At 44.2% G+C, this 22,143-nt stretch overlaps 1 protein-coding gene across 1 annotated transcript in view; it reads right to left on the reverse strand.

The window, feature by feature from the left end:
- Nucleotides 1-4,509: 4,509 nt before the first annotated feature.
- The window catches only part of LOC115468422 (disks large 1 tumor suppressor protein-like), a 184,348-nt gene continuing 166,714 nt past the window's right edge, over nucleotides 4,510-22,143 (reverse strand). The window contains exon 5 of the mRNA XM_030200116.1: nucleotides 4,510-4,566. Within this exon, the coding sequence (XP_030055976.1) occupies nucleotides 4,561-4,566 (6 nt within the window). The 3' untranslated portion in view covers nucleotides 4,510-4,560. The remainder of the gene's footprint in view (nucleotides 4,567-22,143) is intronic.

Genomic DNA, 22,143 nt, shown 5'->3' on the forward strand with positions numbered 1-22,143 from the left:
ATGCCTTGGGCACATGCCCAGGCACAATCCTCCTGCAGAAGTACCCCCATGATCAAAACTAATAGCGCACATCAATTTGCATGCTATTCCTTTGATCATCGGTGCTTTAATTCCCAGCACTGTTCCGGTGTTAATTTTTCAGTGCTGTTTGGAACAGCACAAGAAATTTGATCATCAACCCTCCAGTTCATCAGTCTTTTCACACCTAAACCACATCCACAAATGTTTTCAAGTTCCATTCTAGTTACCTTTAATTTCTAAATGCCAAAATGATAAACAGGCAAATCAGACTAAGGGTTTCAGATAATCAGTGTCAAAACCACGACAGGCTGGAAACTGTTTTGGTTAAATCCTAGTCAACTGTTGATCTACTTAGATCTCCGTATTTGTCCAATTTGAATCATTTTGACCCACTTTAAATGAGATTGTTTGCAGTTGAAAATCATGTTCAATGCCTTTGGCCTTCATGTACTCTTTGAATACTTTTGAGTCTATGAATGTTCACACAGATACAAAGCAATCTTGAGTTAAACCAGACTTATGAAAGTGGCTTTTGTTAGATTTGAAACAAATCAAGTGGACCCTGAGTCAAGTGCTCAATGATCCGAATCGGGTTACAGCAGGTTTCCCCTCAGTACCTGAATTAAGTGTTGGTAAAAGCAAAAAATAAACATTTTATATAATGCGTGACTACCAGCTATCTAAAATCACTTGTTTTAACTCCTAAGTAATAACAACTGATTGATTGATTAATTGATCAAATACAGCATTTGAAAAGTGACCTAACAGAAGCGTTTTTATATTGCACTTTTGCAGGTAGTCACTCTCTAAGGACACCCAACATGTTGTTATGAGAACTTCCTAAAACACTAAGTTAACTGTAGTCAACTCCTTCGTCTTCACATAGTTATAAAGATAATGAGGGACAAGTTGAAAAGTGCACACTTAATACTATCAAACAGTAGTTCATTTCCTCGTCTTCTATTCGCACACTCAGGCATGTCTGTGTGGAGGACTCAGTGACAAGGGATATGGTAAAGTATGTCTCACAGTACAGGGAATGGGTAGGTTAGTTGGGGAAGTATATGATGTCTGTGTTGTGACTAGTGATGTTTGTGAATTGTATATGTCTGTCAGTGATGTGGCTACAGAGAGAATGCACATGCATATCTGTTGAGATATATGGAAGGTGTGTAGAGTATGTGTAAGATGCTGGGAAGAGTTAGAGAGCTGTGAGAGTTGAATAATAGGGTACATAGGATTGTGTGTTACTCTATGTATATGAAGATGTAGAATAATTGTGTAATGGAGGAATGGTATGGCTTGCTTGAGTTTTTGGTGGTTGTGTGGCATGGAGAGTCTAGATATTTGTTTAGAAATATTCTTACTTTTTATCCTCTTCCCCTACTTGCCTTGAACTTCTGAGAAGGGTATGAGTTAATTCTATATTCCTTTACACTTTAATCATAAGATCCACTCATCCGCCTCCCCTCTCCTTTCTATCTTATACTTGTCTGCCCCCCCTTCCCTTGCATACCCCTAATTTCACTCGTACTCCCCCTTCCACTCTTTCCTCTTCCTCTTTCTACATTTCTCTCAAACTCTCTCCCTTTATTTACCCCTCCCCTTCCCCTTACCTCTCAACCTCTCTCCCTGTCTCCATCCCTCCCCTTCCCCATCATAGTCTCCTCTCCCCATACCATACTCTAATCCCCTTTCCTCTCACAGTCTCCCCTCCCTCACTCCCCTTTCACCTTAAATTATCCCAATCCCCCTCTCTCCCTCCTGCTTATATCATCCCTCTTTCTCTTCCCCCATTTCTGTTGCTTTATATTTTTCCCCTCCCCTTTATATTACACAGGCTTCCCCATTCCCCCCCTACACTCACTCTATCTCCCTTCCCTCTCCCCCAAGCTCATTGTTGACTTTTTTTCACTGCCCAGCTTTGTTCTTCATGGAGACTGGTGCCATAGCAAACTGCTTTCTTCCTGTGCCTTGGGACTTGAACTCCTTGCAACATAGTTTAACCATCTCTGCCATGGCTGTAGTCAAGGTATATCACTTCTTCTTGTGCCACAGGGCCTGGGCTCCCCATGGTACACACACTTCCAGTCTTCCTATGGCTCTGGCGGCAGCAAGCATCGTCTTCTTGTGCCGTGGGTTTTGGGTTCGCCATGACCCCAACTGCTCTGTTCTTCCTCCTGCATAGATTTGATTGTGCATATACAAGCAAACCTATCTGAATGGATGCAAAATAGACAGACAGGTAGAGCGGCCCTCCCCAACAGATGCTACCACTCTGCAAAATGTGCCTAAAAACAACTAAAGGAATATAGGACAAACTTATCAATGCATATCAAACAGAAAAGTAGGCCTTTTCCTTAACTTCCCAAAGTAATTAAAAGAGTAAAAAAGGGATACTGATTTTCTTGAAAGGCATGCAGTTTCAGGACATTCTGAGTGTTAGGAGGGTCTGATCTCGAATAAACGTGCCAATCATTTGTTTTCCAAAAAAGTCACAGCAGCAACTTCCAACCAGACACTCTTGAATCCGCGTTACTGAAACTGCATCAGGTTTGTTGCAGTGTTGGTCACTTTAAAGGTAATAAAGAAAAATAAAACAAAAGAAAGAAAATAAGATAATACCTTTTGTATTGGATTAACAACATTTTTTTTACAAGCTTTGGAAGGCAGATTCCTTCTTCTTCAGGCTCTGCCTTCAAAAGTTTGTCAAAGAAATTAATGGGGCTCTTTTACTAAAGCCACGCTAAAAAGTGGCCAGCGTTGTTGTCAGCGTGTAGGTTTCCCGCACACTGTGGCCACTTTTTGCGTGGCAGTAATATAGCTACATTTCCTTATTTTTCTTTAAAGGCCATGCGCTAATTTCCCAATTAGTGCGTGGCCATTACCAACACCTATTGTGTAGGCGATAACAGCTCCTGCGCCAACCCAACGGGATATGCCCGCGCTACCTGATTAGTGCAGGGCACCCCTACTCTCCGCCTACAGTCACACCTCCCACGCTGAAAAATAAAAAATATTTTTCAGCATAGGATTCGCACATACTGATGGGCATATGACCGCGGGATGCCTCAGGGCGTCCCGTGGCAGCAGTGGCGTAGGAAGGGGGCGGGAGGGGCGGTCCGCCCCGGGTGCACGCGCTCGGGGGTGCCGGCCCTGCTGGTTCCCTACTCCCTCTGCCCCGGAACAGGTTACTTCCTGTTCCGGGGCAGAGAGAGCAGGGAACCAGCGGGGCCGACGCAGCTCCGAGTGACGTGCACTCGGGGCAGATTGGCCCTCCCGCAGGTATGAATGCGGTCCGGGGGGGTGTTTCACGGTCTGGAGGGGGTGCGCCGCAGAGGGGGGGGTCGCGCCGTGCTGCACCCGGGGAGGGTGCGCAGTGGCGACCCGCCCCGGGTGCCATTAGCCCTCGCTACGGCACTGCGTGGCAGTGCTTTTTTTCCGCATGGTAGGCATGCTAACCGAGGCTTAATAAAAGGACCCCAATGTTAGTCCAACAAAAAGAAAAGGAATTACCTTATTTCCCCCCCCCCCCTTTTTTATTTGTATTTATTAACTTTAAAAATGTTAACAATCATTTCACTTTCTGTTTAAAAAAAACAAAAACCACCACCACAGGAAAGATGACTAGTAGTTGCTTTCTCTCTCTAGCCTGACCCAGTTTCTTGTATTCCACTGGAAACAAATTCTGCAGGATCCACAATACACACAAAAGTCTGAGCTAAGAAAATCCTCTCCTCTTCTTCAGCTGGGAAATGAAACGCTAGTGAAAAAAAAATACAGAGAATGAAACACAGACGTCCTGACATTCTGTTGAAAAAAAAAACTGAACCCTTTAACATGAAGCAAAAAAATATATATATATTTCAATTTGCAGATTGCACAGTAAATTACAGCAGAATAGTCAGTGAATGGTAAAACAGCAGCACCGTATACACAAAAAATAATGCTTGCAAGCCTACCTTGGTTTTGGTTGTAATAATACATAGGCAATCCATTCTGCAATGCTCTTCTCGAATAAATGTAAATAAATGGTAAAGGCATAAACAGACCGGGAGCCTGCAATCTGCACAGCCCGTTTTGTGGAAGTAGGCCCCCCCTTGTCTCAATTCAAGTCCTTCTTGTTCAGTGCCACAAGAAATGTAAGTTTGAATATCCACCAGAGATCCTTTGAAGACCTTTACCAGCCCCCCCACTACGCTGCCAGGCTCTCCGGATGACTTATCTGATCAGAACCCTGCTTTGGAGGAGCAAGCCAGAAAAGAGCAAAAGATTTCAGTCTCTGATTTGCAGCTTTCCTTTCTCCCCCCCCGCCCCCCTCGAAAACAATTGTCTTCCGCCAAGCCGTGTTTTCTCTTCTTCTTTCCACTGGATCAGCGCGAATGCTGGGGAGCTGTCTGTAAAAGTGCTCAGAATGACACTGTTCAGCCGGCTTTGGCATGTGCTCAGTGACTGGAACACAGCGGCATAGTAGTGTACTGTAATACTTGCACAGCTTCGAGCAGATTTTATGAAATGCAAATACCAGCTGGATAACTATCAGATCTATGCATAACAAATGAACAGCTTCAGAGAAAAAAAAAACACCCCAATAAATTTAAACTTTTAGCACATGGGTATGTGAGGGCTGTATGCACAGAGTACACAAACAGATTAATATATATATATATATATTTTTTTTTTTTACAATCCTAAAAATTACCGTATATCTAGTTATAAATAAAGATCATTTTGCAGCAGGGAACATAAAGTACTTAGAAATTCATGAACCAAGTTTGTTTAAAAAAAATCAAAAGTTGCTGCTTCTTTTGCTAATTAACAGGCTGAGGTACCTACTGAAGTGCTATGCAGTAGCCCTCTCATGTGGGGTTAACTAATATTACAGGCGCAAAGTCAAAATTTGTAAAGAGAGAGATAATGAGCTGTTGAGCTACGTTAGCTGACCTGTACTAAATTTACCACTGCTGCATTTGCCATGATAAATTTAGCATCTGGCTCCTATGTAGGGATAAACTGATGTGCATGATCACATTTACCATTTAACAGTGAGGGAGACTGTGCCATGGCCCCCATCTCATAAAGGTAACTTCCTGTCTGAAGCTCCCCCCCCCCCCACCCCCACCCCTTTCCCCAATTTTTGAAGCTCTGCCCATCAGCCAGCCCGAAAATACCCTGCATACATATGCATTGGAGTTGGTGGACTCACAGAAGGGGAAGGAGGAGAATGGCCTTCAAAGTTTCATATGATTTGAAGTGTAGGAGCCAGGGGCGTAGCCAGACAACAGATTTTGGGTGAGCCTAGGCAAGAAGTGGGTGAGCATCAAGTGTTCTCCCCTTCACCCACCACAAAAAAAAAAAAATCTCAGCTGGTGGGAAAACGCTTCTTTCCACCTTAGTAGTCTGCAGCAGGCATGCGCTGAAAACTGAGCATGCGCAGGTGCCAGTACCATGGAGAACAGCGTTTTCATTACCATCAGGGGGAAGTCTTCAGCTGGCAGAGCTTGAGATCCCACCAGTTACCGCTAAACGCGTGCTACTGTTGGGTGGGCCTGCGCCTTCATTGGGTGGGCCCTGGCCCACCCAGGCCCACCTGTGGCTACGCCACTGGTAGGAGCACCATTTTGGAAAGGGACAAGGAAGCCATCCTCATACTAGGCTGCCATTCAGGAGGGGGGCAGGTTAGATGCAGGGAAGAGCCTGGAGCTGGGATCAGGAGCCAGTGGAGTGGAGGAGTGGCCTAGTGGTTAGGGTGGTGGACTTTGGTCCTGAGGAACTGAGTTCGATTCCTGGCACAGGCAGCTCCTTGTGACTCTGGGCAAGTCACTTAACCCTCCATTGCCCCATGTAAGCCACATTGAGCCTGCCATGAGTGGGAAAGCACGGGGTACAAATGTAACAAAAATAAAATAGATACTATTGGAGATTCTACATGGAATGTTGCGCAGGCTTCTGTTTCTGTGAGTCTGACGTCCTGCAGGATGTCAGACTCACAGAAGCAGAAGCCTGCGCGGCCACATTGGTGATCTGCAAGGGTCAACTTCTACATGGAATGTTGCTAGTGGAGGAGTGGCCTAGTGGTTAGGGTGGTGGACTTTGGTCCTGAGGAACTGAGTTCGATTCCTGGCACAGGCAGCTCCTTGTGACTCTGGGCAAGTCACTTAACCCTCCATTGCCCCATGTAAGCCACATTGAGCCTGCCATGAGTGGGAAAGCGTGGGGTACAAATGTAAAAAAAAAAAAAAGTTGAAGAGGGAGGGTCAGTGCAAAACTGGCTCCATGAAGGGGCAGGAGGGGGAACTGGAGACAGCAGAGAGACCTCCTATGCATAGACTTGCACCTTCCCCATTAATCCCTCATCATTCAGGGCTGCTGACCTATTTTACTCTTTCTACTGTTCCTGGGCTAACCAGCCCAAATTCTTAGGGCTGGTTAGTGCGGGGCTGCATGAAAATGGTTGTCCCCCGTTTAAGATGCCCATTTTATCACAGTCCCCTCCTGCATATAATTTCACAGAAAGGCGGTATATCAAGTCCCATTCCCTTTCCCCTTTTCTAGTACAACAGACACTAAAGCCCAGTTTAGCATGTAACATAGTAGATGACGGCAGAAAAAAAACCTGCACAGTCCATCCAGTCTGCCCAACAAGATAAACTCATATGTGCTACTTTATGTGTACACCTGACCTTGATTTGTATCTGCCATTTTCAGGGCACAGACCGTAGAAGTCTTGCCCAGCACTAGCCCCATCTCCCAACCACCAGCCCCACCTCCCACCCCACCCCCCACCGGCTCTGCCACCCAATCTCGGCTAAGCTTCTGAGGATCCCTTCCTTCTGAACAGGATTCCTTTATGTTTATCCCATGCATGTTTGAATTCCATTACCGTTTTCATCTCCACCACCTCCCGCGGGAGGGCATTCCAAGTATCCACCACTCTCTCAGTGAAAAAATACTTCTTGACATTTTTCTTGAGTCTGCCCCCCCCCCCCCCTTCAATCTCATTTCTTGCTCTCTAGTACTACCGCCTTCCCATCTCCGGAAAAGGTTCGTTTGCGGATTAATATCTTGCGGATTAATGTGTTAAAATTAGCAGAAGATCCAACAATAATTCAACAAATTTAATATAGGTTAGTGTAAAGGTCCTTTAAAAGGTCATTTTTAAAAGCATATCCACAAGTGAAACATGCTTATCTGCAGAAATGGCCTTTTAATAAAAGTGACCACTCAATATGCTGGTAAACCTATTTGTGTACTATCTGTTTGCATTTAAATTTACAGAGATTGCAGGGATGATTTTATCGGAGCGGGGTTGAGGTGGGGTTTTCACTTACATGCTTTTGAAAATTCACCTGCAGGTGCACAAATTAACCCAGAGAAGTTGTGTGCACTAAAGAGCAGGTGAAAACGTAAGCGCGTACTTTCACTTTGAAAATGTATCAAAGCCCACACAGAGGAACGTATGAATGCAGTTTTTAAGCATGCCCTTGCATTCCTTCTTTGATTAAAGGTTTGCAAAATCGTACGGAACCCTTATCTTTGCTGCAGTGACGATGGTATAGAGTTTGTATTTCAGTGTCCAACGTGAATTATGCTGAATTTAAAAAGCCCTGCTCTTCAAGTCATCCCCTTAGTACTGAGGGAGAGACAGGGGTGCAGACATAATAAATTAAAGCAAAAGATATATTGAATTCTTGGATGGCAAAAAAAAAAGCAAATTAATGCTCCCCTAGTCTTACTTGGGAAAAAGCATTGTCCACTGGATTGCTGACAGCATCTTGAGAAATATCTAGGCACCCACACATTGTAATTAACCTTTCTCAATGCACTGGACAGCACAAACTCCTGTGGATGCAGTGGTTAGAGTTTTTCATCTATCTTAGGAAACAAAGGAGGCATTTAAAAATGAGCCAGAACAAGTGGAGAAAGCATATGGTGCATGGCTCATGAAACTCTTTTCAATTCTGCCTTTCTGTGTCTGCTGTATCCATTCTGAGGAATGGATCCTCAGAATCTTAGCCAAGATTGGGTGGCAGAGCCGGTGGTGTGAGGCGGGGCTGGTGGTTGGGAGGCGGGGGTAGTGCTGGACAGACTTCTACTGTCTGTGCCCTGAAAATGGTAGATACAAATCAAGTTCAGGTATACATATAAAACAGCGCATATGAGTTTATCTTGTTGGGCAGACTGGATGGACCGTACAGGTCTTTTTCCGCCGTCACCTACTATGTTATTATATTTGTGCTTGTATCTCAGCTGTAAAGAAACCACTGAACATCAACGGCGACTCCATCAATGGTTTCTTTACAGCTTTCAGCGGCAGATCCAGTGAGATGTTTGAGAAGAGTACATTCATTGAGTAAATTCATTAAGTATTTCTTAATAGGACCCCTGAAGAAGACATCGGTACCATTCTTTTTGCTGAAACACTGCAGTGTTGGGTCATCTATATTTAGGAGTACCCATTGTACACTACTTTTTATGTACTTTACTGGATATTGTACAGATCCAATGGACATTGTTCCCTGAAGACTTGTTTTTAATAAAGTGATCCATTTTGTGATATCCCAGCTTGTGGTGGTTGGCTCCTTCTGTTCCTTTTCTTGGTTTGACTTGTTTACGGAAGGATTTGTTTCCCCTTTTGTGTATAACTGCATGTGTTTAAATGTTAGGCACATCTATTCTGGGTTATGCTGGTATCCTATAATGGAATTTGGTTGCCCAGAAGCTGTGATAGAATAGGTTCCCACCATCTCTTTGGGGTGAATTAATGGAGCTGGCCAGTTGTAGAATTATCTTCTTAGACGTAAATTCTATAAATAATGCCTAAAAATCAGCACCGAAAATTTAGCATGCTTATTGTGATTCTATAAAGAGTATGTATCCTTTATAGAATCACACTTAAGACATAAACTGCGCCTAACTGTAGGTAGAGTATGACATGGTAAATCAGCGGTAAAGGCAACACTAACTAGAATCACCGCAAATGCAGGAACAAAACTTTTTACTGCCCCACAGGAATGGTAAAAAGCCTTGTTCCCGCGGTAAAAAAAATCCTTTCCTGACCAGCTCCCCGCAGATGTCACTTACATTTTCCTGCAAACAGCAGTGATTCACAGTCATATGCCGACTCAATGTTCTTCCTCCTGTCGCGTCCCAACCTCTCTACTGCAACTTCCTGTTTAGCATCAAAACAAGAAGTTGCAGTAGACAGGGCAGGATGCGGCAGAAGGAAGAACATGGAGCAGGCCTGTGACTGTGAATCGCTGTTGGCTGAGGAAAATGTAAGTGAAATACGTGGGGAAGAGGAAGGGAAGGGAGAAAAGTGATGGCTTTTCAAGGCCTCATAGCAGTGGCGTAGGAAGGGGGGGGTGGTGGGGCGGTCCGCCCAAGGTGCACACCGCTGGGGGGGTGTCGGCTCCACTGGTTCCCTGCTCCCTCTGCCCCAGAACAGGTTACTTCCTGTTCCGAGGCAGAGAGAGCAGGGAACCAGCGGAGCCGACGCAGCTCCCAGTGACGTGCACTCGGGGCGGATCGGCATTCCCGCCCGCCCCCTGCTTTCGTATGGCAGTAAGAATGCACTCCGGGGGTTGTGTGCCGAGGGGGGGTGCACAGCGGCGACCCGCCCCGGGTGTCAGCCGCCCTCGCTATGGCACTGCCTCATAGTACTGGTACAGGATTACGAATTGCACAGTCCAGGTACCTTGGCTTTCCCACAGTCTTGCAGGTACCATCTCTTTAATTAGGCAAGCAATTAGGAGAAAACTCTGATGGGTGTATCATGATAATTATATGAAGTATTACCATTTGTTCATTTTCCATACAGCATAATTTTCCAAGAATATGCAGCTAAGTTTAAAATATAAACAAATAGAACAAAAAAAACACACTGGACCCATGGGAGGGGGAGGAGGGGGCTGTAGGGAAAGAAAAGAGGTGCTGGCTGGACCCATGGGAGGAGAAGGAAGGCTGGAGGGAGAGGAGGAGAGGGACTGGCTGGACTCATGGGAGGAGGATGGGGGTTGGATGGAAGGTGCTGGCTAGACCCATGATAGGAGAAGGATGGCTGGCTGGACTCATGGTGGGAGAAGGAGGAGGGGGGCTGGAGAGAGAGGTGCTTGCTGGACCCTTGGGAGCAGGAGGAGGGTTGGAGGGAAGGGAAAGAGATGCTGAACCCAGGGGATGAAGGAAGGGGGAGTCAAATACTGAACCCACAGTGGGAAAGAGAAAGGGAAAGAGGGAAGACAGGTGAGGCAGATGCTGGAAGGTGTGGGGGAAGAGATGGAGAGAAGCTGGGTTCAGCTGGAGAGGAGAGAGACACATTGGTGTGGAAGAGGAAAAGAGGGGAGAAGCTGGACACAGGAGCGTAACAGAAACATACATGGGGGGGTCACAGGGACATGGACACAAAAAGGAGATGCTGTGTGAGGATGGTATATGGACACAGAGGGGTAATGCCAGACACAGAAGGGAGATATTTGACACAGGGGGAGAGGATTGAGATATAGAGATGATGATGTGTATGGGGATATGAGCACAGGGGAGATACTGGACAGGGAAGTATAGGGACACAGAAGGGAGATGCTGAATGTGGGGGACAATAGAGAAACAGAAATGGAAGATGGATGGTGGACATGGAGAGAGAAGAGATGTCAAATGGACAGGAGAAAGTGATAAGTGAGTTAAGAGAAGACAGAGGGAAGCAGAAACCAGAGCCTAAGACCAACATGATTTTAAAAATAAAATGATCAGACAACAAAAGGTAGAAAAAATATTTTTATTTTCTATTTTGAGATTAGAGTATATCAGATTTGAAATGTACATCTTGCCAGAGCTAGTGTTAGACGTGGCTGGGACCCAGGGCAGATATTTGGGAGGGGAACCCAAAGACCACTACCAGGCTGCACTTTCTTCAGCTTCCAGCAGGCTAGTTGCATTCTCCTAACACTATCCCTGGCATGTGCCAGCTTTATATTTTGCACAGTACAGGAGTTATGATAGAGTCACATCCAGGATAGTTGGGTTAAGGCAGTTTCAGTCTGAAATACAAGTCCCAGAAGGCATTGCAGGCAAGGAGCCAGGGGGTGAGATGAAGAACCCGGACTGGACTCCTAGCTGCAATAGGGGAAGACATGGGTGTAAGCTGGCAGGATGTGTAGATTGGCTGCCACTAGGGGGAAAGAGAGATAGGAAACCCTGTGTGCAGGAGCTCATCATTAGTCTATTGCTTAACTCGGCTGGTATGGGTATGGGGGAAGCTAATAGAAGGAGAATGATTGGTTGTGAGAGCAGAAGCCAGGGATTGATTAGGCAGGTGGGAAGGAGTCCCAGGGGAGACAGAAGCAGAGGGAGAGAAGATGGTAGAGTGAAGCAGATGCAGGCTGAAATCCCTTGGGAGTGAGAAAGTCCCAAAAGTATTTGCAGGCTGAAAATCCTTGGGTAGGAGAGGTCCCTAAAGTATTGAATCTACCAGTGAAGCCGATGTAAAGGGGAATCCCTTGGGGTATGAGAAATCCCTAAAGTATGGAACCCCTCCTGAAGGTAAAGAGAGTAGAAGGTAGAAACTGCTGCTTTGTGATTTAACTGTGATGATGAACTGAATGAACTGCTTTTATTTGGAATTGAAATACTGTTTATTGTGCACTGGATAAAGAGCCCAGACTGGAGCTGACTGTGAGCCTGTATTGAATCCTGATATATACTGATAGCCTACTGCTTAAAGGGGACTATTTGCCACACACTTTAGGTGGCTTACATGTGCTTAAGATTGAAGGTGAATGCTGCTGTTGGAACTGTGTATCAGGTCTACTAGAAACCTGCATGGAATAAAGTCCTTAAGAGTGAAGTTGATGGTGGACATTTATTTCTTGACTGTACCGGGAGCCTGTGGCTGGAGGAGATTGTTCTATCCTTGGCTGCACTTAGAGGTACCTGGTTACAAGCTTAAAAGAATAAGCACGGTGTCAGTTGCCAAAATTTCTAGAAACTGCTAAAATACACTAATACCTAATCAGAACCTGTTGAAGCAGAGGTTGTGATACAAAGTTTGATAACTTAGGGGCCCTTTTACTAAGCCGTGTAAGCGTCTAGTTACCACCCGACTACTGCGTGGCTCTTGGGCTAATTTCATATTTGGCGCGCGTCCGATACTTGAGTCTGAAAAATATTTTTTATTTTTGGGCGCACGTAACGGACACGCACCAAGTGGCATTTGGTGCGCATAGGTTATTACCACTCGGATTCTTTACCACTAGGTGAATGACTGGCAGTAAGGTCTCAGACCCAAAATGGACGCATGGCAATTTTCATTTTGTTGCATGTCCATTTTGGGGGGGGGGGGGGGGGGAAGCCATTTTTTTGCAGGTGTGCTGAAAAATAATTCTGCGCACGCCCAAAACACGCATCTATACTACCGCCTAGTAAAAGGACACCTTAGCTTCTATGCTACCATGGATATGTTAGCATGAAAGAAAGCTATGGGCTAGATTCAGTAAATGGCGCTGAAAAATTGGAGGGGCACAGCGCATAGCGCCGGAATCTGTGTCCAGCTTTGGGAGCAAGCATTTACTAACTGAAACCGGGTGTAAATCCCAGTGCGAAATTTGGGTGTGGATCCCCCGAATTCTATAACACCATGCATTTTAAGGGAGCACCCCTGACCCAACCATATCCCTCCCATCATTATGCCCCCTTTTCAGATCTACACTGAAACATATTCTATAACTGGGCGTGTAAGAGTAGTTCTGAGCCGATCTGCCATTTTTGGGCCTTTCTGGCACCTTGCTTCCATTATAACGCTTTTCAACGGCGAAAAATCAGCACGGAAATAGTGCAGAATGCTAGATGCAATATATAGAATTTCCCTAGCATATGCTCTTTTGTAGGGAACTTCACATGGCAGCACTGAACTCTCCCCTCTAATATGACCCTTTCTCTTTTATTCTTTAAAACCTTTTCTTGTTTGTTATCACTCTTCCTTAGTATGCAAGCCCCTCAGCCTCTTCTTAATGTGGAAGACAGGAACACTGATTAATCTTCCCACTCAGACACCTACAGATACAGTTAGTTTACTTATAGCCCGCTAATAGGGTTCATAGCGGGTTACAACTAAGATACTAGATCCAAGCAGATCTAGGAAGTAACAAAATTAATCCAAAATTACCACGAGCCACAATGTCACGGCATCCATACACTTACAAAAACAAACACCTTAATTAGATAACTACTACATCTCACTTCCTTTTCACATATTTATAAAACAGCAAAGTTTTTAATCCTTTTTTCAAATTAACATAACGAGATATATACCTTAAGTGGAAGGAAGTTCCATAAACTAACTGCATGGTAGGCAAATAAAGTAGTAAACAATTTCTTTGAAGTAATCCCCTGAGGGCTAGGAAAAGAAAACGAGAATAAACTTTGAATATTATAATATTCTCCTGATATTGAATAACATACAAGAGAGGTCATATATTGAGGAATTGAACCACATATGATCTTAAATAATAGACATCCTAATTTAAACAACACCCTAGCTTCTATGGGAAGTCAGTGTAGCTTAATGATGTAAGGCAGTGGCTCCCAAACTTTTTCAGTTCACGGCACCCTTCGTGTCCGAGCAACTAGTCACGGCAACCCCCAACCTCCACCCCCCCCCCCCCCCCCCCCTCCAGCCACACAGGTCTCCATCTTTTTTTTTTATTATTTATGATTTTACAATTTTACATCCGTTTCAAAAATGTAATAGATACAGAAAATATATTTTAACATACTATAACATAGGAAATATAATCATTCTTAAGTTGACCACAATCAACACCACATTATAAGGCAAGAAACTAGGAATAACAAAATAAAGGGAAAATTAACTGAGTCTAATTTACTCTGCAAGAGGAAGAAAACCCCAACAACTCGCTAGCCGATTTAACAGCATATTTAAAGTGGGGCCTCAGGTCTGATCACCAATCTTACTATGTTCTTTCGAATCTATGTATATTTGCATTTTTCTGGGGTCAAGAAACATATAATTAACACCATCAATAGACACAAAGCATCTACATGGATATTTTAGGACAAATGTTCCAGATAATGCGAGAATTCTTGGCTTTAACACCAGGAATTCTCGTCTGCGCTTTTGTGTCTCTTTATTAAGATCGGGAAATATCTGGATCTTAGCTCCAAAAAAAGATGCATTCATATGCCTGAAATACAATTTAAAGATGTTATTTCTATCAAGCTCAAGGGCGAATGATACCAGGAGAGTTGTACGCTCAGTAACCATCTCCAGTGAACTCTCGAGGAACTCTGTCAAGTTCAGATCTGGTTGAGGCTGAGAAGTCAGGGGCTGAGATCGAATTCCAGATATATAACGAGCCCCGGTGATGGGCGGAAGGTCTCCATCTTTTTATCTGCACAAATATATCAGTGCTAGGGTGTCCCTATAACCAGGACCTCCAAATAACACACTGATTACGATTTATAACAAATTACTATTCTACCTATGAAAAGTTATTCCGTTATTAAACTTCCTCTTTGTACATCTGTATGCTGCACAAGCCGGCGTGTTTAAAAGTATAAGTGAGATTAAATAAAAAAATGCTACCGACAATAAAGAATAAAAAATTCGGATGCAGTAGCTCGTAGGTTTGCTTGCTTTTTTTTTGAATGGGAATGAAACAGAGACTACTGACCTATTGGCTTCAATTTTTTTAATTCATCCCACCTCCAGTTTTCATCCGACCTCCTTAGCAGTCACCTCTTGAGTCCCAAACTCCGCCTACTCCCTGTCCCCATTGGCCGCAACAACAACAAAAAAAACCAAATGCAGGTTTGCAGCAGCCTTCAGGCATGTGCTACTACTACTACTACTATTTAGCATTTTTATAGCGCTACAAAGCGTACACAGTGCTGTCTGCTCTGCTGGTCCTCTGCCCCCGCTGACCTCAACTTCCAGTTCCGGGGGTAGAGGACCGGCAGAACTGACAGTACAAGCTTGAAGGGTGCTGCAGTCCTGCACTAGCTTTTTGGTTGTTGTTGTTTTTCTGCTGCTGTGTGCAGTAGCAGTTCGGGCGGGAGTGAGGTTGGGATTTGGCGTAGCACCCCAGAGAGGTCGCTGTGGCGCACCAGGGTGCTGCAGCGCACAGTTTGGGAAACGCTGGTGTAAGGTGTAATCCTGAGCTACAGGCGAGTGCCACTTAGATTTCTTATCATTTGATTGTCTGTACTATATAATCAGATTTTTTAAAATCATTTTATGCACCTTCTTCTTTTAATAGCTATAAATAATTAACAACAAGGAAAATCCAGCCAACTTCACAGTCTTGCTATTCGGTGAATAATTAACGTAGCATATTTATGATTTTAATGATGCGTTTCAGTTAGGAAAGGAAGGAAATGGGACTTGATATACTGCCTTTCTGAGGTTTTTGCAACTACATTCAAAGCGGTTTACATATATTCAGGTACTTATTTTGTACCAGAGGCAATGGAGGGTTAAGTGACTTGCCCAGAGTCACAAGGAGCTGCAGTGGGAATTGAACTCAGTTCCCCAGGATCTAAGTCCACTGCACAAACCACTAGGCTACTCCTCCATTAGCAACACTCCATGTAGAAGCCTGCCCTTGCAGACAGCAATGCGGCCGCGCAGGCTTCTGTTTCTGTGAGTCTGACATCCTGCACGTACGTGCAGGACGTCAGACTCACAGAAACAGAAGCCTGCGCGGCCGCATTGCTGATCTGCAAGGGCAGGCTTCTACATGGAATGTTGCTAGTGGAACTAGCAACATTCCAGAATCTCAAATAGTAGCAACAGCAACATTCCATGTAGAATCTCAAATAGTAGCAACAGAATCTCAATAGTAGCAACATTCCATCTAGAACCTCAAATAGGAGCAACATTCCGTGTAGAATCTCCAACAGTAGCAATAGAATCTGAACATTCCATTTAGAATCTCAAATAGGGAAAGGGAAATGGGACTTGATATACCACCTGTCTGAGGTTTTTGCAACTACATTCAAAGCGGTTTACATATATTCAGGTACTTATTTTGTACCAGGGGCAATGGAGGGTTAAGTGACTTGCCCAGAGTCACAAGGAGCTGCAGTGGGAATGGAACTCAATTCCCCAGGATCAAAGTCCACTGCACTAACCACTAGGCTACTCCACCTCTGAAGACCTACTTGTGGATAATTTAAATTAAGGAGCAAATACATAAAGAAGACAATCCCTTCACAGCAAAGGTTCCAAATCCAATGGATTAAACTGAACCTTTATGAAAAATATCATAAAGAACATGGACCATTAATGGAAGCAAAGTGTTTGCTGGGTGGCTTAAACAAAAAAGGATCCAGAAAGTGTGATGTTTCAGCTTAATCCCTGCTTCAGGCAGCATACACAATCAAATTTGCACCCGTCCAATTAAAGAAAGCATCAAAAAAAGAACACATGATGAGACCTCAATCCGATCACAAAGGGCTCAACGTTCAGCTGGCAGCGGGCAACATGTTTGCTGTCCGCTGCCAGTGTTAAACCTGGATTTTCAACGCAGGGCTGTTTCCGGCAACCAGCACTGAATATCCGGGTTTATCTTGGCCGCTAAAAGGTTAACTGGCAATGCCAACATTCAGCGTTAACTGGTTAACATTTTAGCGGTCAAAGATAGGCCTGCTTATTTAAGAAGACTCTTTTGACTACTCAGCATAGCCGGTTTGGTGCTGAATATCCATGCCTAACCAGCTAACCACTAACTGAGATATTCAGCGGAAAATAACCGGTTATCCCCTGCCGAATATCCATGGTTAGGCACTTAAATGCTATTTAACCGGCAAGGTGCCGTTCCTGGCCAGTTAAATGGTATTGAATATCGGAGGGAAAGAGATTTCACCTCCACATGACATGTACAAATCTCAGAGTATGCTGCACACCATACAACATTCATATTACCACATATTTTTTTTAATTGTCAGTCTAATTGTTCTTAGGTGAGATTATTAACTGTAAATCAGAAGGTTTGTAAAGTTTATTTGGAATGATAATGAAAATAAGATTAGATGACTGTCTAGTAACCTAATATTTGCCATCTTCCAACCCAATTTCTTATCCTCTAATGTTGAAAATAGCTTTTGTTTGTTTGTTTGACTTTGGTTTTTTGGGGGGGAGGGGGGGGGGTTGACCTGCCAGTTTCCTTCTGTTCCTTCAGGTTATAATGCTATATAAACCTTCTTTTGCAACTAACTGGAAGCCTTCTATTTCAACCCTCTCATCCTCAAATTTAACTCGCTCATCACAGTAACAATATTCACTTAGGAGGCAATTCTTTTTTTTTTTTGTTACATTTGTACCCCGCGCTTTCCCACTCGTGGCAGGCTCAATCAGAGCACCTCCTTTTAGGTGCTCTGATTCCACACAGTGATCTGGGCACCCAGATTCCATTATACAGTAGATTCTAGCATAGGCTGGCATTGGTACCACCCAGATTCCACTATACAGTAGATACTAGTATAGCCTGGCATTGGTACCACCCACATTCCATTATACAGTAGATACTAGTATAGCTTGGCATTGGTACCACCCAGATTCCACTATACAGTAGATTCTAGCATAGCCTGGCATTGGTACATTTTACATTTAGGAGCCCACGGTTGCACCAGCCACAAACCTGGTGAAGCTGCAGGTGCCCAAATGTGACAAGGGCACACGTAACTTACATACTATTGCATGTTTAATTACAGCACATCTGCTTCCTTCTGAATCAAAGATTTGCTGCAGCTCAGGAAAAGCTGTGTGTTATTTTTAAATAAAAATAATTAGGGACAAGAATAGAAGGAACTGGGGCTGTCTAAACTACATGATTTTGAAAAGCGTCTCCTGTTTATGTGACAGTATACTGATGTGACAAATGCTGGGTTGGCTGAATGGTAGTCCTACACATTGTTATGCAAGAGACAGTGGTGTCTCTAGACAGAAATATTTGGGACTGCAAGGGAGGGCAGCCAAAGTGACATCTCTGCACAGCATACTCTTCCTTTCCCTCAATTTTAAATTAGCAAAAAAAAGACACCAGGGCCTTCTATGCATTAAAATACAAAACAAAAAAAACTCTCCCCCTCCAACCTGTTTCAGCTACCCAGTAAAATCACCATTATAATTGATAGAACTATTCAACAAATTCTTCTATTTGGGAGTGGAATCTGGATTCTCTACAGGATTGGTCACAATCTCAATAGAAAAAGCAGCTAGCCCCCTAACAAGTCACCATGCAAAAAATATTCAGATTATGATCAACACCTCATGAGTAGCACAGGCTCCGTCCACTGCCAGACACTTTGTTTAAAGCAGACGGGTTTTTGTTTGTTTGTGTGATGACTCTACAGGATGTGGAAATCACTAGTCCGCAGCATTTTTAATTTCGGGTGACAAGGGCTTTGGTGGTGGCCCTTGTCCCAGAGCCTGCTTTCAAATAGGACCAGGCACTTTGCAAAATAACACAAGACCCTGCAAAAAGACTCTCAAATTCGGTATAGGAAATTTAAGAAACCATGCCAGCCCTAACCCACCTACGAAAAGACAATGCTTATAAATAATTCACTTGGCCCTAGGGCAGCAGTATACCTACTACTGGGAAACAAAAACAAGCTGTACTGTTACACATTCCTACACAGATACTACATGCTGGCAGAATCCTTCACCTCAGTCACAGATGCAGAACATGGACAAACCCTCACCTGATACAAAATAGGAGTCCACAAAAAATATGCAGACAAAAAGTGAAATGGAGACAGCCCCCTACCCCAGGAAGGCAGAATCTATATGTTGTGCATTTTCTCTTGTACTCTACTCATACAGAAAGAGAAAAGATCATTCTGAAAAAAGTATTTTATGTGCTTTTATGTTTCTCTAGGTACTTTTCTAATTAGGTTGATCCCTGACTTCCATGTTTCGTGTCAGTCTTTTCCTAAATTATTTTCCAGGTTGGCTTTTCTATCTGTCCTCTCTTCTTTTGTCTTTATTCCATTCTCTGTCTTATACTCTACCTGATTTCCTATTGCCTCTTTTTCACCATCTTTTTAACTCTATTTCCACCCTCACTCAACCCTTTCAGAGACCCATTTCCTTCATCTCCCATACTCTTCTATAGCACCCCTGTTCCTTTTCAATGCATCGCATCCTCTCTCCAGTCCTTCTCAAACTCTTCCCACACTTCATCCCCTTTACTTACCCCCATTTCACACCCTCACTTGTATTCTTAACCCATCTAACTACCTCCATTCATATCTAACCCTCCAAATTCCCATCAGTCTCATCATTTCCTAACACCTCCCCTTCACTATCCCTTCCAAATTTCCACTCAGCTCCTCAATCACCATATCCCAGTTTTTCCAAGTTCCATCCATCTTCTGCTTGGTGCCCCTTCTTCCCTTTTCTGAGTCTCATCCACCTTCTGCTTCCCTTCCCCCTGTTATCTCCTAACTACTTCCCCAAGCATCTCCTTGTCCTAGCTCTCTTTCCTCCTGATCTCCCCCACCATGGTCTAGCATCTCTCCTTCTCCCCTCCCCTCATTGTCTAGCATCTCTCCCTCTCTTTCGGTCCAGGTCCCAACATACACACTCTCTCTCTCTCTCTCTCTCTCTCTCTCTCTCTCTCTCCTCATTCTCCTCCACTTCTGGGTCCAACATCTCTTTCTTTCTTTCTTTCTTTCTTTCTTTCTTTCTTTCTTTCTTTCTTTCTTTCTTTCTTTCTTTCTTTCTTTCTTTCTTTCTTTCTTTCTTTCTTTCCTCCCTCTCATTGTCCAACAGCTCTCCCCCTCCCCCTCCAACCCTGGGTCTGGCATCTCCCAGTCTCTCTCAACCCTCTCCTCCACCCCAAGTTTTTTCCTCTAGTAGTTGCTGGCAGCAGTAGAAAGTCACATATGCTGCTTGCAGCCTGCCTTAGTGCCGCCTTCTTTCTGCTGCATCTAGCACATGAAGAAACAGGAAGTTGAATCAGAGAGGCTGGGATGCAGCAGAGGGAAGGCACTGAGGCAGGCAGCAGGTAGCATATGTGATTTGCTAGTGCTGCCAACAGCCTCTAGAGGGAAAAACAAATTTTGAAGTAGACTGGGGGGGGGGGGGGGGGTTAGAGAGGCAGAGATCAAGGACAAGGGATGGGGAGTTGAGAGGAGAAGATGCTAGATTGAGCATGCGACTTGGTATTTCTGCAGCTTACAGGTACTGGTTTATTTTTATTTTATTTATTGTATTTGTATCCCACATTTTCCCACCTCTTTGCGGGCTCAGTGTGTTCTGGTTAGGGTGGCAAAAGAGTGGCAAGGCAATTTTTTAGGCAAGGGATATGGACTTCCCAGCCATTGTACTATGGTGATACCTAGTGGCCTGACAGGATATATACACACCTGGCTCTTGAGAAATTATAGTCTGTGGGCATTAAAAGGGCAATCCTATAACTAGGCACTCACGGTTAAATGCCACCTTGTGTATATAATTGTAGAGAAAAGTAGCAAACATATTCCTAACTGCCCTAAGTACTGTTCTGTAAGGATACACATAAGTGCTGTACTGCACTAATGCATGGGGAATATACATGTAGGCATGACTGAGAGCCCTGCCCATGTCCCGCCCATGCTCCATCCACATATACACCTCTTTGCATTTGCATGCTATCGCACTTACGCGCACCCTTATAGAATATTACTTAGGGAGTTTACATGTGTATGAACTACTTTTTTCTAAAATTAGGTGCAAACTGTAAGTGCTTAGTTACAGAAATGCTGTTTTAGCCGTCACAGACTACAGCTCTCTCAAGAGCCAGGTATTTATACATATATCTTGTCTGGCCACTAGGTGTCACCATTGTACAATGGTTAGGAGGATCTCCCTGCCAGGCTATGTGTAAATACAGCCTGAACAAAAGATATTTGCCTCACAATTCGAACCCAGATCCCTTCCATAGAAGCATGTAGGAGTGCCATTGAGCCATCAGGCCAGTATGGCATTTGTCATATCAATATACTGTCACATAAGGCAAGAGATAATTTCCCAAATCATATAGACCACCCCATATCTTTGGATTTTATGATTCCCCCTATTTTTATGCCTAATTATTTTTATATCAAAATGACACAATGCTTTTCCTGAGCTCTAGCGCATCTTTGATTCAGAAGGAAGCTGAAGTGCTTTAATTAAATATGTAATATTATGTTGTGTGGGTGAGTTGCAAAACAGTAAAAGCACATCCTACTGAAGGAAATGCTTCTGAAAGTGGCTTTGCTCAGACAACAGTTCTATCAAGATTTCTGTACAGATCCCAACCTTTCTGTCTATATAAAGTGAAGAGAGCAGTCACCCTGTAGCAGACAAAACAAATGAGGCTACCTACATCATAACAGTAACACCAACATAAATTGTACAGTGCAAAAGAATAATAACAACAGATAAATGTGAAAACATGAATCACTGGCAGCTAGTAAAGATTTTATTGTAACCTTATTCAATAATCAATGCATAGTCCATGGCCTAATTCTCAATAAAGAGGTATAATAACATATTAACATAGTTTTAACATATTTATAAATGACCTAGAGATGGGAGTGAGGTAATTAAATTTGCTGATGACACAAAGTTGTTAAATCGCGGGAGGATTGTAAAAAATTACAAGAGGACCTTACGAGACAGAGACTGGGCGTCTAAACGGCAGGTGACGTTTAATGTGAGCAAGTGCAAAGTGGTGCATGTGGGAAAGAGGAACCCGAATTATTGCTACGACATGCGAGGTTCCAGGTTAGGAGTCACCCAGCGGCGTACCAGGAGCGGGGCGGTGGGGTGGTCCGCCCTGAGTGCACGCTACTGGGGGGTGCCGCACGCCTGTCGGCTCCGCTAGTTCCCTGCTCCCTCTGCCCCGGAACAGGTTATTTCCTGTTCCGGGGCAGAGGGAGCAGGGAGCCAGCGGAGCCGAGAGCCGCGTGGCTGCTCCCTGCAGGTAAAGATGCACCCAGTGGGGAGGGGGGGGATTGATGCGCTGGGGGGGTCATTTCGCCAGGGGAGGTCATGCTGCACCCGGGGGGGGGGGGGTGCGCATCAGCGATCCGCCCCGGGTGGCAGCCAACCTAGGATCGTCACTGGAGTCACCGACC

The sequence above is a fragment of the Microcaecilia unicolor genome, chromosome 4 (assembly GCF_901765095.1).
Source record: "Microcaecilia unicolor chromosome 4, aMicUni1.1, whole genome shotgun sequence".
Classification (NCBI taxonomy): Eukaryota; Metazoa; Chordata; class Amphibia; order Gymnophiona; family Siphonopidae; genus Microcaecilia; species Microcaecilia unicolor.